The sequence below is a fragment of the Rattus rattus genome, chromosome 11 (genome assembly GCF_011064425.1).
Source record: "Rattus rattus isolate New Zealand chromosome 11, Rrattus_CSIRO_v1, whole genome shotgun sequence".
In the NCBI taxonomy this organism is placed as follows: Eukaryota; Metazoa; Chordata; class Mammalia; order Rodentia; family Muridae; genus Rattus; species Rattus rattus.
The window spans coordinates 73,368,910-73,386,016 of NC_046164.1; the positions used below are offsets into that span (position 1 = coordinate 73,368,910).

A 17,107-nucleotide genomic window follows, 5' to 3' on the forward strand; every position below is an offset into this window, starting at 1 on the left:
TAAAATGGAATCCTGTTTAAATACAGTGATAATGAGTTATTAATATTGATATTACCACTACAATAGATCAGTCTACTATATCATAGCTACTTTATCCTTCTCTCTTCTTCTCCTTCCTCATATATGCATGGCTGTGTGTAAGGAGTTTGTGTGTGTGTGTGTGTGTGTGTGTGTGTGTGTGTGTGTGTGTGTGTGTGAGGGGGCAGGTAGACAGAGACAGAGTCACTCTGTAGTGTGACTGGCTGGCCTGGAACTTGCTCCACAGATGAGGCTGGCCTCAAATCTGTTTCCTCCTCTGCCTCCCAAGTGCTAATGTTATAGGTATAAGACACTATACCTTTGATTTCCTTACTGATCCCTTTCAAAAAGGCCAACATGTAGGATTCTTACCCTAGAAGCCTGCACGCTGGCCCCCAGTAGAAAGCAGGCTATCATTTTGTTGTCTAACCCCAAGTCCATGAGACATCTTTGAGGGTTTCTAGGCATGAAAGGTTTTTGTTGATTATGGTCCTAAATGATATCAAACCAGTGAGAAGCATTAAAGGGGATAGACACAGCCTCTCTGCTGGACTAAGAGCATCAAATGGCATTCGACCAAATGAAGACTACACTAAGTTATACACCTCCATTTTAGGTCTTCCGGTTCCTAGAGACTTTCATGCTTTTTCTATACGGAATGGCAGGTTTGACTTTAGGAATTTTAGCTTATAAACTAACACGTCCCAAGACCGATGATCTCTATAGACAGTTAGACTTAGTGGACCAGTGATGGCCAAGCTATTTAAAAGCAGGAGCTATTTACACTAGTTTAAAGTGTTAAACTCCGCTAGTTTAAAAGGCTTTCAGATTAACTTTGGGATAACATATGAAGCTAGAAACTTTACCAAGTTCAGAGAGTTTCAGACATCAAGGGACATCACCAGCTTACCAGAAAACTGAGAACATATCAAGCCCTGCATGTGAGCTAAGGCTTGAAGTTCAATTCCCCTGCTCCCAACTTTGTCTCCTCTAGATTGTCAATATATAGAGATCACTAAACCTTTTCCAGTCAATCATACTTAAAAATATGCTTCTGGATAGCTCCAAGGCTGGCCGTTTACAGATGAGAGTAGTTTTACAAAAGCCATTAAAGGGGTGGGCTGATACCCCATGCCGGCCATGATACCATAGAAGCAAATGCCCTTCCTCCTATGCCCTGGTCCCCAAAGCAGGATTGCATTGCCCTTACTCAGGCCCTACAGTCAGACCAAGGAAAGATCTTAAGCAGCTACATAGACTTGATGTAAGGATTCCGACTACTGTGTGTCCATGGTGTCCGGAAGAGAATGCTACTGGTTGGAAGTTCTCCGTCAGTACAGTCCTCTACATGAGTCAAATAACTTACTACAAGGAGGCTGGATTCTTGGCAAGCCCAAGTAATAATCCGACAGATAGGACTGCAAAGCATGCAGCCAAAACCCAAGTTCTCACAGAGGATCCCACACAACCACATAAACTAATAATCTTAGTCCCAGATTTTCTTCACCTAATCAGAACGCCAAGAGCCCTTGATCAGGTGTACAAAAATGGAGTAAGTGGGGATTCTGTATCAATCAGGCAAGCTATTTCACAGATAGACAAACTGCAGAGGCTGGTCAACAGAAGATTATTCAACACCTGAATAAAGCCACTCACCAGAGAAGGCATGTCCCTAAGGACCTAAGAAAAAGCTACTTTCTTATCAAAAGCCCTTATAGAACTGTTAAAGAGGTGTTTACAGCTATCAGATTTGCAAACAAAATAAGCGTTAAACCCACCCAGTGCCTCTACAATTTGTAAAGCCTCTCTCATACCTGGGTACCTAGTAAGGGGAAGTTGGCTATTAGACTTTACTCACACGCCTCCTAAAGCTGGATAGAAACATGAATCAGTGTTCACGGGTATTTTATTATTATTAATTTTGATTACAGGTGTTTTTATAGGATGGATATGTCTCCCCTACTAGAATAAAAAGGCTGTAGAGGTATCCAATGCTTCTTCTTCTTCTTTTTTTTCTTTTCTTTTTTTAGGAGTTGGGGACCGAACCCAGGGCCTTGCACTTGCTAGGCAAGCGCTCTACCACTGAGCTAAATCCCCAACCCCTCCAATGCCTCTTCTAAATGCATCTTACTTAGGCTGTCAATGTCCCTGCTAGGTGATAAAGGGCCCTCTTTTGTTGAAAATGTAACCTTCCTTCCTACAACCCTTGGGATTAACTATAAACTGCATTCTGCCTGGTGTTCCCAGTTCTTAGGAAGAGTGAAAAATGTCAACCACTACTTAAACAGGCTTTAGACACACTAGTCCAGGAAACTCAGGACCCTGAGTTAAGCTATCACCTTCTTGAGACTATGAGCCATCACAAACATTTGCCGAAAATTAAACCCTTTCCAGATGCTGTACAGAGGTTACGATGCTTCTTAACCACTTTTTCTTTTGCTTGAAAACAAACCACACTTGTCATACTCTATAATATACTATTAATCTAGAAAAAACCCAACATGTTCTTTTAGAGTATAAAAACAAACTCTTGGGGGTGGGAATTTAGCTCAGTGGTAGAGCACTTGCCTAGGAAGTGCAAGGCCCTGGGTTCCGTCCTCAGCCCGGGGGTTGGGGGCACAAAATAAAAACAAAGTCTTGCAGGATCCTATGTGGGCTGCACAAAGAGAACCAGAAGATCTATGAAAGGATTATACCAATGCTGGCTTCTACCATGTTGAGAGCCATTAGTCACTATTGGTCCATGTACTTGATAAACTGTAGTCTACATTTTCTAGACTCTGTTAATTCCAAGTCAAGCTGATATGTTGCCTGCAGTTTTCAATCCATATTAGATGCCTGATGGAAATACTACGTCACGCTGGAAAAAGGCATTCCATTCCTCTAATAGAGAAGGCAAACAGCCCCAAATCAGTCCTGAAGCGATTCTGGAGGACAAGCCTCCTCTCTTCCCAACTCCCTTAGGGTTACAGAGAGAGAAAACCTCAAGGAGGAAACGAAGTAGAACTAGGGTGTCCTCTTAGGGACAAGAGACACAGGTTCTCACAGCCCTAATCCACAATTTCACAGACCTGTAACCCACCGAGAGTCTCTTTCCTCTCTTGCTAATATGTGCCGGTCCCTTGTCTCCTTATCACAGAAGGAAAAACAGCAGCAAACCACTGGATCCAGGGTACGTCCAGAGAGCTGCAGCAGCAAAACGGTCACTTATCTGTTTACACCAAAGAAACAGACCATACAGAGACTTCGTGTGTGTGTGTGTGTGTGTGTGTGTGTGTGTACACGCGTGTGCACTCTCAGAGATCAAACTCAGGATCTTGCGCATCTAGGCAAGTATTCTACCATAACTAAAGTCCTAGAAGAGATTTCCTCAAACATCCATCCTCCTATCTAATGAAAATGACCAGAGTCCAGATCATTCCAACAACTCACATACAATGTCTGCTCTTCTCTGCTGTTGGCAGCTGAATATCCTAGAATCAGCATCGCTCCTTGTTTTGTAGCCCCTTTTCTCTATCTAGCCAAAAAGACTGCCTGAAAATTAGGTCCCTACATCTCAATTTTTATTTCTAATCACTGATATTACAAATACACACATGGGGGCGGGGGACTGGAAGGAGACAGCTTCGTGGTTAAAAGCTGCTCTTTCAGTGGACCTGGGTTTGGTTCCTAACACTTGTAGCTCACAACTGTCTGTAAACCCAGTACCAGGAGATCTGATGCACTCTATTGGTCTCTGCATGCATTACATGTATGTGCTGCACAAATGTTCATGCAGACAAAATAGCTACATATACAAAGTAAAAATAGATAAAATCTTTTTTAAAAAAACTGGGTTGGGACATTAATGATAAGGTGTATGTTTCACATACATAAGATTCTGGGTTCAATCAATCCCCAGAAGCAAAAGGAAAAATAAGGCATGGCTGAAAACTCAGGTAGAAGGATCTCCAGTCCAGCCTAGGCTACACAGTGAGTTAGTTTCAGGCAAGCCTGGACTACACAGTAAGACTTTGTCGCAAAATACCAAAAATCTCAGCTTAACCTTCTACCTTAATATACTGAGGAAAAGGCTGAGCATGCTGGACATCTTTTAGTTCCAGCACTGGGAGGCAGAGGCGGACAGATCCTGTAATTTGAGACTAGTCTGATCTACATAGTGAGTTCCAGGGCAGACAGAGCTACACAGTGAGACCCTAAAAATAGTAAGATGTTTCAGTTTCTGTCATTCACATAGCCTCCAATATTCTCGGAACATAGACATGCTGGCTCTTCAGTTCCTTCTCAGAGCAGAAACTACATCGTATGCATCTTTGTTTTCCTCACAGCAAGGCATCTTTTTTGTTTTTGTTTTGTGTTTTGTGACAAGATCTTTCTACATGAATCTGGCTGTCCTGGAACTCACTATGTAGACCAGGCTAGTTTTGAACTCACAGACAGATCCACCTACCTATGGCTGCCATGTTCTGGGATTAAAGGCATGAGCCACCATTGCCTGGCCAAGACACCATTATTTTTTGGTTTTTGTTTGTTTTCAAGGTACCAATCTTAATACATCCCAGTAAATCTTAGCATGAGAAAGATCTCAGAGATCAATTTAGCTCAAACATCCTCCTGAATCATTAATTTTTGGTAACATTCTAAAGACAATCATCTATACTGTTATCCTGAACAAAGGTATATGTATATGTGTGTGTGCATGTGTGTGTGTACACACACACACACACACACACACACACACACACACACACATGTCTGTGTATGCATGTGAGAGACATCAGCAGAGCTGGCGATGGGGAGCTAATCCCTTCACAAGGCAGCCAGATTTATCAAGTAGTTGTCATTATCAAAAAAGGCATCCTCCCTTGTTGGGCATCAATGGGAGGAGAGGCCCTTGGCCCTGTCAAGGCTCCATGCCCCAGTGTAGGGGATGTCAGGGCCGGAGGTGGGAGGGAAGGGGGTGGGTGGGTGAGGGAACACCCTCATAGAAGCAGGGGGAGGGGGAGAGGATAGCAGGTTTCTGGAGGGGAAATCAGGAAAGGGGATAACATTTCAAATGTAAATAAAAAAATGTCCAGTAAGAGAAAAAACCCATCCTCAGGAGGTGGAAAATTGGAAGTCTCTGAAAAATGACTTGATAATATTCATGCAAGTGCTATACAAATTTGAAAACTATGTGTATTTTACTCCTGCTACCATGAACCCAATAGAAAGTAATGGAAGGCGCTGTCACACCTGCGAGGTATTTATTGCAACGCTATTTATAACAGGATTATCAGAAATTAACCTACACATTAGTCAACTCCCTGTCACTAAGAAATAGTTGGTTCTGATTTATAGCTTTGGAGGCCCCAGTTCCTGACTGATTGGCCCCACTGCTTTAGGCCTGTGACAAGACAGAACACCACAATGGGAGTATGTGTCAGGACAAACTGCTCACTTTATCACCAGGAAGCAAAACAGAGAAAGAAGAAGCTAATTTTCACAGACATGCTTCCGTGGCCCCCAGACCTCTTACTAGGTTCCACTTCTTAAAAGGCTTCATCAGTTCTCAAAAGTGCAAGCCTGGGAGCCAAGCCTTTAAATGTAAGTACTGGGGACATACTGTCATACACTCATGTTTGACTACCTAAATATTTAAAATTAGAGAAACGGCATGAACCTAAATGAACCAAAGTCATTAAACTTCACATATAAAGGCAAGGTAGAATGTATTTACAAAATCAGTGCTAAATAAAAATGAAATTATATATACCGTTATTGAAATAATATACAAATAAATGTATCAGTTGGAAAAGACTGAAAAGGATGGGGCATACAAAGTTAAAATTTGTATTGATAAAGACATGAGGACAGTTGAATGATTTGAATTTTTAATTACTTTAATGTTGCTAATTGTACTGTTTTAAAAAGTTCTTTCGGGCTGTAGATATAGTTCAGTGGTGGACATAAGCCTAGCATGAATGAGGCCTGGACTCAATTCTTACCACCGAAAGCAAGCAAAGAAATTAACCTCTTCCCTGCCTCTGCTCTGCTCACAACTGCTCCTTTCATACACTGTATCTTTATGCCTCTTGAAACCTCACAGACAAGATTAATTGAAGTATCTGAAAATGATAAATGCCTTCATCCTCTGGCACTCTGAAAGACAGACTGGATGTTCGAGAGACCCAGTCAGGAACTGTGGGTGTCACTCAGCAAGAAAGCCTCACGCAGCCTGAGTCAGCACGGCCGGACAGGGCCAGGCTGGACAAGTCTTTCAAAGCAGAGCAGACTGAAACACTATCCAAAAGGATGTGAGGAGTAAGGAGACTACGGAGGCTGAACATCCGGGTTGTTCGGAAGAGTGACAGTGCCCAGTGCCACAGATAATGAGCATGAGAGGAAAATGATGTTTGGCTAGAAGCTGAAATTCCAAGTGAAGAGTAAAATGGGGGACCTATGGGGAATACAGGTCTTACATTGACAGGGACCTGTGGGTACTGTAGTGCTGCGGATGAGAATGCCCCCACAGGTTCACAGACTTGAATGCCTTGTCAGCACGGACAGCACTATTCGAGAAGAAACAGACCAATTAGGAGATGTGGCCTTGTTGGAGAAGTGTGCCACTGGGGGTGGGCTTTGAAGTTCCAAAAGCCCACGGCAGGTCTAGAGTCCTCTCTGCCTGTGGATCAGGGTGTAGCCAGCTCTCAGCTATTGCTCCAGTGCCTGCCTGCTGCCACCATACTCCCCTGCCAAGATGGACGAAACCTCTGAAACTCTAAGCCAGCCCCAATTAAATGCGTTCTTTTAATAAGAGTTGCCTTGTCATGGTGTTTCTTCACAGGGACTAAGACAGTGTGTAGATCTGTACGCCAGGGGTACTGTGAGGAACCTGCGTGTGCACATGGATGGGAAGCTCAATGTGAAGTCAGGGAGAAAGAAACCGTGAGCTAAACAGAAAAGAGAAGCAAGTGGTATGAGCAGCACAATCAAAACATGACTTTTTCAAAGATACTGATTTGGGGTAAATAATAATAATAACATAACAATAACAGGACTCACAGAGACAAACAACTTCAGAAACATAATAGCGTTTGTCTATTGTGAAAACTTCATAAGTAACTCCAAGTATAGCTGAAAGTGGCTGAGAAAAAGGCCAGGTACGAATATACACATGTTTCATATATATGTTTACTTATATATGTTTACTTATAAATATTTATGGTGGTCTTTGTTTCTGTTCCCCATACCCCTATCCCAGTACTGAGGCAAACTGAAGCCGGTGCCTCCTATGTGCTTAGCACACTCCCCCTAATTACCAAAACTTCTTCCCTGCGCCTACTGTCCCTTTCCCTAGAGAAGGCCACAGAGTGTGCCTCTGTAAGCTCTGGAGTGAACTAGGATTTCTTTTCTTTAAGTATTTAAAAATCCTTTTCCTGTGTATATGTGTGTAGTACCCTCAGAGCCCAAAAGAGGGCGCTGAGCCCCCGTCTAAGGAAGGGTCCTAAACAAACATTTCTTAGGCAGTTTTCTAAACCGCGGAATGGAGCCAAAAAGACTAAAAAATTGGATTCTTCTAAAATTAGCAACTTCTGTTCAATTTTTTGGTAATATAAATTGTTGACCTGTACATTTTTCTTTACCCTGACTCACTCCTTTCCAATACTTGATTACTGATTCATAGAAGCCAAGAAAATGACTTCATATTACCAAATGCCATTCAATTGAATATGGTACACTTTATTGTGAATATGGTGAACAGCAATCAAGAAACAGTTATATGTCCCTCTAAAAAGAACTGTCCATAAAGCATCTCCGTAAAATAATGAGAAGAAATTTATGAAGTTAAGATATTTACTATACATTTGTTTTGGCGAATTACTTCTCTGCAGATTGTATCTGTAGAATTCCTGCACATGGGTAAGTCAGGCGACTCTGCTGATTTCCACTACTCAGCAGGGAGATGAAAATTAAAACCACAGCAACTGCCACTGCGCAGGCTCCCCGGAATGTTTATCCCCAGCACGGTGACATACGCTCAGCATACAAAATCTATCTGATAAAATGACAGCTAACTGCACTCACACCCTCGGCCCAGCAGTTCCCCTCCTACCGACCCGACTCCCCGCATCAGTGTGTATCTGACTGAGCACCACGTTCCCAAAAGTCTCAGAAGAACTAGTCCTAGTGACTCCAAGGGGGAGCAGACCCAAACCTACACCAGCGATGGCATGAACACACCCGTGCTAACAGGAGGCAGGAGGCCGATGGTCTTGCTAACCCAGTCAGACGTGAGAGGCTCAAACTGCTTCCAAGGGGTGGTATCCCACTTCTGACCTGACTGGTGGTTTGGTAAGACTGGGCCCAGGTGTGTTGAGACGCAGGGAGAACAACTTAAGGAGGCTCTCGCTCTTGCACTCCAGGGCATCCATGTTGCTTACATTGGCAGTGCAGTGCTGAGCACAGCTGCCTTCCTAGGCCTCTTGCTTACCTCACCCATGTCCCAGCCCTACTGCTCAGTTTGTGGTATTTACTGAGCTGTATCACTAAGCCATATATTCTTCTGCATGCATATAATAATTAGACATAAAGTGTTAAGGGATCTGATCTACCTCGACCATAAGGAATATATATCTATATCTATATCTATATCTATCTATATCTATCTATCTATCTATCTATCTATCTATCTATCTACATCTTAAGTAGATAATTTCTTAAGAATATCAGAATAAAACATTAGACTACATTAAATGAACAGCTTTTCTTTACCAAAAGACCACCTAAAGAAGATAAGACAAGCCACAAAATAATCAAATTATTGCAACATAAATAAGTAAAAAAAAGATTATCAGAATATTTTTCTTTTAATTATGTGCACTGTGCATGTCTGTCTGTCTGCTGTGCACACGGTACAGGAGCCCTCAGAGCCTAGACAATGGATCCCTCTGAAGTTACAGGCAGCAGTGAGCCCCTGACGTGGGTGTTGGGGACTGAATTTGGATACCCTGGAAGAGCAACAGACACTGTTAGCCACTGAGCTATTTCTCTGGCCCCCAGGATATTTTTGCATGGATGAAGAGAGATAACTCTGTGCACCAGAAAACCAGAATGACTAACGAAAATATGCTCAAGCATCAACTATAAGAAAATATGCTAGAATTATGAGGTGTTAGCATATCAAGCAGACTACTGAAAAGGTAAATTCTGGTAATAATAAGTTTACAAGAATACAGGATCTCTCTTCCACTGCTGGTATAATAAATATGGGTATAGCACTTTGGAAAACTATTCTGTGCTTTCTAACAAAGTTGAAAATGTGTAAACCTTGAGTGAGAGCCCCACAGGCTCGTATATTTGACTGTTCAGTCATCAGGGACTAGCACTGTTTGAGAAGAATTAGCTCAGTTAGGAGGTGTGGCCTTGCTGGAATAGGTGTGGCCTGATTGGAGAAAGCTGGGGTGGCCTTTGAGCTAAAAGGCCATGCTAAGTCCAGACTCCTCTCTGCTTAGGGATCAGGATACAGCTCTCGGAGACTGTTCCAGTGCCTACCTGAACGCAACCATGTCCCCTGTCATGATGACAATGGACTAACCTAGAACTGTAACCAAGCTTTTATAAGCTGTCAATTCATAGAGACACAGCATGGTGTCTCTTAACAGCAACAGAGCTGTGATTTAGTCAAAGCCTGAAACTGGTGTATTCCCGGCAGACACTCGTTTGCATGTGCACCAGTAAGTGTGCATATAAGTGTGGCGCACACCTCTAATCCCAGCGCTCAGGATGTGGAAACAGAGCTGAGTGGATCTTCATGAGTTCCAGGCCAGCCAGACTATGCTATCCAGACAGGAGAGACCTTGCAGTGACACGGGAGGCTGAAGCATGTCCCTCCCATAGACCCAGGGATCACCTGAGCTTAGTGTGAGCAACACAGATTCGGTCTCAAACAACAAAAACCAGGGTCAATCTAATTCCAGTACATGAGAGATGCGAAGCAGGCAGATTTCCATGAGTTCTAGGCCAGCCTTGTCTATAGAGCAAGTTTCAGGTCAAGCAGGGCTCCATAGTGAAACTGTCTCAATAACAACAAAAATAAAACAAAATGGGCTGGAGAGATGGCTCAGTGGTTAAGAGCACTGACTGCTCTTCCAGAGGTCCTGAGTTCAATTCCCAGCAACCACATGGTGGTTCACAACCATCTGTAATGGGATCTGATGCCCTCTTCTGGTGTGTCTGAAGACAGCTACAGTGTACTCACATATATAAAATAAATACATAAAAAAAAAACCCAAACAAACAAAAACAGTAGAATACAGCAGTGGAAAGGAAAAGAACCACATGCAATAATGAGATCACATTCTTGAGAGTCAAGCAAAGACAGTAATGACAGTAACTACGTCTATATGTTTACTCAAACGAATACTCTGAGGTGGGAAAATTTTTTTTATTTTAAGTAATAAAGGTGAAGGTTCCGTGTATCTGTACGTGTCAGAATGTGCATGCAAATACTTTCTAGGAAGAAAAACACTCGGATAATTTGGTGGAGAATGTCACAGTCCTCAAGTCACTGAATACTCTCAACAACTAACTGGCTCACTAAGAGAAGAACTGCTCACGTTTCCACAAAGTCCAGACCCCTGTCACTCTTGTTTCCCTGCCAGGCTGGTCTGCTCACATGTATTTGGCAAAAGAGAAAGACAATCTGCCTTTTATTTTCCTTTTTGGTTATTCTGGTCTCAGATAGCCCAGGTTGACCTCACACCTATTATGTAATGGAGGCTGCTCACGGACTTCTGTTATCCCCACATTGCTCCTAGGGTTGGAGACCTGGACAACCACGCCTGCCTTCTTAATTATGTTTAGTCTTTATACGTAGGCATGAGCATAGGAGAGTGGGTGCCCATGGCGGCTGGAGATGACAGCTCTCCCTAGAAGCTGAAGTTGTGGGTGGTTGTGAAGCATCAGACAAAGGTGCTGGAAATGAAACTGGGGCCTCTGCAAGAACAGGATGAGCTCTTAACCACGGGGCCATTTTGCCAGTCCCTTTAACATTTTTCTTCTTTCTTTCTTTCATTCTTCTTTTTTTAAAGACAGGGTTTCTCTGGAGCCTTGGCTTTCGTGGAACTCCCTGTGTAGAGCAGGCTAACTGTGAACTCACAGAGGTCCCCCTGCCTCTGCCTTCCACGGACTGGAACTAGTGGCAATGTCTCTCGTATTTAGCTGTTAAGTTTTTTCTTCAAAATAAAAAAGTCTCATCATTTTCTTAACCACTGTTATTATTATTATGATTAGCTTTTCCATGTTAGCTGTATCTGCTCTGACATGGAATCAAAAGAAAAATGATGTACCAGAATCTTGTTATTTTCATGCCCGACACTGTGAAAAACAAACAAACAAACAAACAAACCCGTGTTTGGTTACTTTTGCTATATTAACCCAATTGAGACTAGGCTCTCCCCTGGGATACACTAAACACATAGCACCGAGGTAAGGATTTAGAAGGTACTTTTAGAAGCCACCAAGCATAGTTAGCCAACACATTTTTGTTGTTGTTGCTGTTGTTACTGTTGTGTGTGTGGATGTTTTGCCTGCACGTGTGTCTGTTCAGCATGTGTGTACCTGGTACTCATGGAGGCCAGAAGAGGGTGTCAGATTCCCCTGGAACTAAAGTTACAGATTGTTGAGAGCTGCCGTGTAGGTGCTTGGAATAGAACCTGGGTCCATTGGGAAAGCGGCCAGTGCTCTTAACTCCAAAGCCAACACTACAGCCTCTATAGTCATCTTTTAAAAGTAGAATTCTAAAACAAAAACATTATTTTTTTCTTTTTCTTTTTTCTTTTTTTCGGAGCTGGGGACCAAACCCAGGGCCTTGCGCTTGCTAGGCAAGCGCTCTACCACTGAGCTAAATCCCCAACCCCAAAAACATTATTTTTATAGTATCCCTTTCCACAAAACAGCCTGAAGATGTTTTTGTTTCCCTACAATGTTAGCACACAGCAAACTTTATTATCCAGATAACTGCCATGGTATGGACCTTCCGACTACAAAACAGAGCCTTAGCAAGTCCACAGCTTTAAGTCCTCGCAGACACAAGCAGAGTCAAGGGCTCTGGGCTCTACTGATCACTGGTACTGGCTGCAAGCTCCCAAGCCCTCAGCCCTCTCCACCAATTGAACCTCCATGCTTGTCATGGATGTTGGTATCATTCCTCCCTCCCCCACTTCCCTTCTCTGACTCAGGTTAATCCATAAAATTTTTCCTCTCTAACCCTCATGACAGTTACTACAGTAACCAAGAGCTAATAATGTATACTTCTATTGACTATGAACATGTCAGATACTTATTTTTTCTTTTTTTTTGGTTCTTTTTTTCGGAGCTGGGGACCGAACCCAGGGCCTTGCGCTTCCTAGGCAAGCGCTCTACCACTGAGCTAAATCCCCAACCCCCAGATACTTATTTTTAAGTACTATAAAACACACTGGATTTTGTTCCTATTGCTAGACATTCTCATACAACAGCATATATTCCCCTCTAGAGGACCTTTTGACTAAAACATCCTTGACGTCACAGGCTAGTTTGTTTCAGTTTTCATAGCTGGCATGCTCCAGTGGACTCTGTTACTGTGACATGACCTAAATACAAACTGGAAATGTCACTATGTTTAAGTGAAGCAATGAAGGATCACTAAAAGTTGGCCTTACTTGGCTGCTGGAGGCCTCCTCTTCCTCATCCCAGTCTAGACCCTGATGGGCTATCTCAGTAGTGCCGTTGTCCTGACTGACACAGTCTATACCCTGAGGGGCTATCCCAGTAGTACTGTCGTCCTGACCGACACTGTTCTCCCCATCGAGCATTCTGGTGGCCTCAGTTGTGACTTTTAATTTCATGCTGTGAAAGTCAGAGGAGACTGAACCCATTTGAAGGCTCACGGGCTCACCCTCAAACAACAGGAAGTGTGAATTCACCCCTTCTTTAAAACCAGGGGGTTGGTAATCATGTGGGGTCACTGCAGAAAAGACAAAAATATTGCAAATTAAGTTTCAATAGAGTGACATTAATACTTAACATACAGTAAAACCTTCTCTCAGATGTCTCTGAATCCTTCTGCCTATACACAACATCACCTGAGCACAGAACAAGGAATTTGACCAAAGGTCTTTCTACCTACCTGAGTTATAATAGTGGAGTTTCATAGTGAGTATGACATCATTAGGAAGGGGTCCAAGGTTCTGCATCAGGACATACAACTGGCGGATGAGTAGGGAGCAGGCTTTCTTAACATCTTTACTGTGTGCCCCACTTTCAAAGCTCGTGCTGCTGCTGTAGTCACAGAAAAACGGCACCTTTCAATCATATATAACATTCACAATATGCTCCAAAACAATATTCTGGCTCTGTCATGTAATAAATGAAACATTAGGACATTTTGCAGACAGTTTTTAAGAGGTAACCTAAGGAAATGATGGTATTTTCTGCAATGTATACTCACAGAATCTCTGACTAACAGACACGCCTAAAGCATTTTAGATATCACTTTAAAATTTTGGCTTTCAAATAATCATATGTCATAATAGTGCGAACAATGGACTGTAATTAGGTGACCTGGCATCTAGTATCAGCTGTACTCTGAGCAGCTGAATGACCTCGGTCAAGTCATGCACACACATCTAGGTCAGTCGGCCCATTTGCGAGATAAGCTTATGGGCACTTCTGCAGCTCTGCGAGCGTGAAACCAGTCACTAGCTCATGCTTATCTGCCATCTGATTGTCTCTCAGAGAAATCCCCTCCTCACGCTGACATAGATTACTAAAGCATCTATTCTTCTGGCTTCTTTTTTGTCTACACTTCGACACTCTCCAGGCTGCAGCCAAATTACTTCTCCCAATAAGAAGGTCTGCTTATGTCACCTTCTTGCTTAAGTTTTCTATTGCACCTGTCACCTCTGAACCAAACGTGAGAACAACGGCTTATGTACAACTATTTTTCGCCACCACCCACCCCTGCAGCTGTCACCCAGTGTGTGTCACCACATGCATCTGCAGCCATACTGTGCTTCGCTTCTGCTCCCGATGCTCCCATAGCACCTACCTAGCTCATGTGCATTTCTTCACGACGTCTCCCTCTACTCTGCACCCCCCCTAGGAGAACTATATGTTCCACATACACTATGAATGGCTAAATCTTTCATCTCCATTGGGTTTGGTATTCACGTACCCAATATTTGCTGAATTAATAAATGAATGAAAGAGTTGGGCTAATTATCTTCTAATTCAAATTTTTTTATTTCTCTACTAAGTTTTCTTCCCAATTAGTCTCACTTTTGGTGTCTTCAAGGACACACTACAATGGCAATGTATTTGCAGTGCCCTGAATACACTGGCACTTAGCACGGCAGCATAATCTCAAGTACTTAAACTGTTAGGTCTCTCCCTGATTTCTGGAGGCAGTGAGAGATCACAAAGTAAACAAACATATATTAACTGGATATTTTAGCTTCTCTATCGATTTCCAACAACTTCAAAGTTCTGTCTACCAGGATCTTTAATCAGCCAGAATGAATGGGTATAGATATGTGGCTCGGGAAACATCAGAAGATATTAAGGGCCCTCATTTAAGCAGTATTTCTAGAAATTTCTATTACACATCACCTTCTCACCTCCTGAGTATCTGAAAAGCTCACCCACTTGCTTTACTGTCTACCTCTCAGCACTTGTGTCTCTAAAACAAACAAAAAGGTTAACCTGGTTGTCCAGAATATGTATGCTGCAGGTTTGGAGAGTAAGGACAACTGTTTATGGGGGTAGGGGGAGCATGAAGTATGTCATATACAACTGGGCTTGGGAGAGCACAACCTTGCCTATACGTTAAGTTCAAAGTCAGCCCGAGTCACATAAGATGCTGTCTCAAAGACAAAGTGCTGTACAACCTGTAAAATCGTCTATAAGTAAGAATTAATGATGGCTAATGTTTGAACTATCCATTTTGGAACTGACTTTTATATCTGAGTACTGTTTGCAAGTCTCACAACTGAGGGGATAATTCAGGAGGTGTGCATTGGAAAGAAAGCATATAGACAAATTTCCCTCCAGAACTGTTCCTCTCAGGATATCTATCTCCCCATTTACAGACTTTCATTAACAGTGTTTTATAGAATCTGTCACCTCCTTCTCTCCCATCTCATCAGCAGTCCTCGGCTCGCTATACCTGTTGGCTGATCTGAAACCAAAAGCTTCTGAGAGAAGAATGATGCACCTTAACAAACATCTCCATACACTCTAGGGCCTTCCTTGGTTTTGCTCTGTGACCCATTACTGTATCTAAAAACATGGATTTAAGACTAGATTGGGCTGTGTGGTGGTGGCACACACACCTTTAGGGCCAGCACTTGAAGACAGAGAAAGGCATTTGAGGCCAGCCTGGTCTACATAGTGAGTTCCATGACAGCCAGGGCTACACAGAGAGACCCTGTCTCAAAAACAACAACGACAACAACAAAAGACTTGATAGGAAAATATGGTGTACATGGGTTTTCCCATATAACGACACACATAGGAAATGGTGTGTGTATGTGTATAGATAAGCAACTGACAGCATTTGCACATACAGGCAAATAATCCAGGAGTTTCATTTCCCTCAGGCTCAGTATTTCCCCGTTCCAAAATGGAAAGAATTAACATCTTCACATGCCAACAGAGCTACTGGATTAATAGCCAGAGACAGTCGTATGGGTCCTTTCTCTAACATCACGTTGACAGCCTTAATATATTTTAAAATTAAATCTTCTGCTCCTTCAAGTTGTATTAGTATTTGTAGTTATTTGCAGGTGTGTGCGTACTGTGGGTATGAGCAATGAGTGCAGGTATCCTCAGAGGCGTGACTCGCCGGGACGGAGCTGGAGTAAGCCACCTGCTGCAGGCCTTTGGACTGATTAGGCACCAGGCCCTCTGGAACAGTGCTTTCCTAACCACAGAGCCATGTCCCCAGCCCCTTTCCACCACTGCCTCGACCTTCATCAGCCAAATTTATTGACTTCAGACCTTAAAACAAGATTATAATTTCTATTTGTGATAGTGAGGTTTTATAGGGCTACGAGAAAATTACACAAAGATGTAAGATTTCCACCAGCCATATAAAAGCTTATATTTACTGCACTCCCATACATTTCTCATGTTCATTAAACAATTAGAATCTACCTGTCAAAGTCCATACTGGTTCCCTTTTTTGTGTATTTGAATTTGAATTGGTATATCTCAGTCACTTTCTAGAAAAACCAAAGAGAGCAGAGAAAGAAGTTAATTTTGAAACAAAACCAGATTTTTACCTCATAAAAGGAACATTTCATTGAATATCTCCTATGTTTCATCTGTATGTTTGTCTCACAGCATTACTTTATCAAGGAGTAGTTGTTCCAGATATATAATAACTTAATCTCTCTCCTCTCAGCTAAAAATAAAGTTAGGTAGCAAATATTTCCATTAGGTATTACCAGTTGAAGAACCATTCACTCATGTAGTGAATGTTTTATCAAATTATCTACTTTGAGGTAGAAATTGGAGTCATTGTGGTGAACGAGATAGAAAAGTTTTTCCATAGAATCCACAGAGCTAGCTAGTAAACAAAGAAAATAAGGTAATTTCAGATAGAAATGGTGCTGTGGACAATGTGAAGCAGATGCTGTGGTAGAAAGTATATACTGGGGAGAAAGAAGGGCTAATTAGATTTAGAAGGGTCAAGAAAGATTTGCCCGAAGATGTGGTATTTTGTGATGAGCCTCAAGAAGGCTCAGTCATATACAGACCTGTGGGATGAAGCCTCACAGACAGAACAGTAATGCAAAAGCTCTGACCTGGGCGGGAATGCATTTCTCAGAATCCACGAAGAAGCCAGCTCGCTGACAATGAGAGATGCGGCTGTGAGACTGTGTTGACAATAACATCTTGGACATTGTTCTAAGTTCATCAAAGTCTACTGAAAGTTTAAACAGGTTCCTAAAGCTCTCTATGGACCTGAAGAACACAGACAGTGTGCTGGTTTGAATAAGAATGGCTCTGATAGGCTCATCTATTTGAATGCTTAGTCACCAAGAATAGAGTGGATCTATTTGAA

The 17,107-nt window shown here is 42.5% G+C and overlaps 1 protein-coding gene across 3 annotated transcripts in view; it reads right to left on the reverse strand.

Annotated features, from left to right (window-relative positions):
* Hormad2 (HORMA domain containing 2) overlaps positions 1-17,107 on the reverse strand; it is an 85,561-nt gene that overhangs the window by 42,583 nt on the left and 25,871 nt on the right. For 2 of the 3 annotated variants that reach the window (XM_032916861.1, XM_032916863.1), the window contains 3 exons: positions 16,195-16,262; positions 13,169-13,320; positions 12,474-13,006 (listed from right to left, as the gene is read on the reverse strand). In XM_032916861.1, coding sequence (XP_032772752.1) covers positions 12,633-13,006; positions 13,169-13,320; positions 16,195-16,262 — 594 coding nt within the window. In that variant the 3' untranslated portion in view covers positions 12,474-12,632. Of the gene's footprint in view, positions 1-12,473; positions 13,007-13,168; positions 13,321-16,194; positions 16,263-17,107 lie in introns of those variants that run through there. The other variant, XM_032916862.1, reaches the window with a different exon arrangement.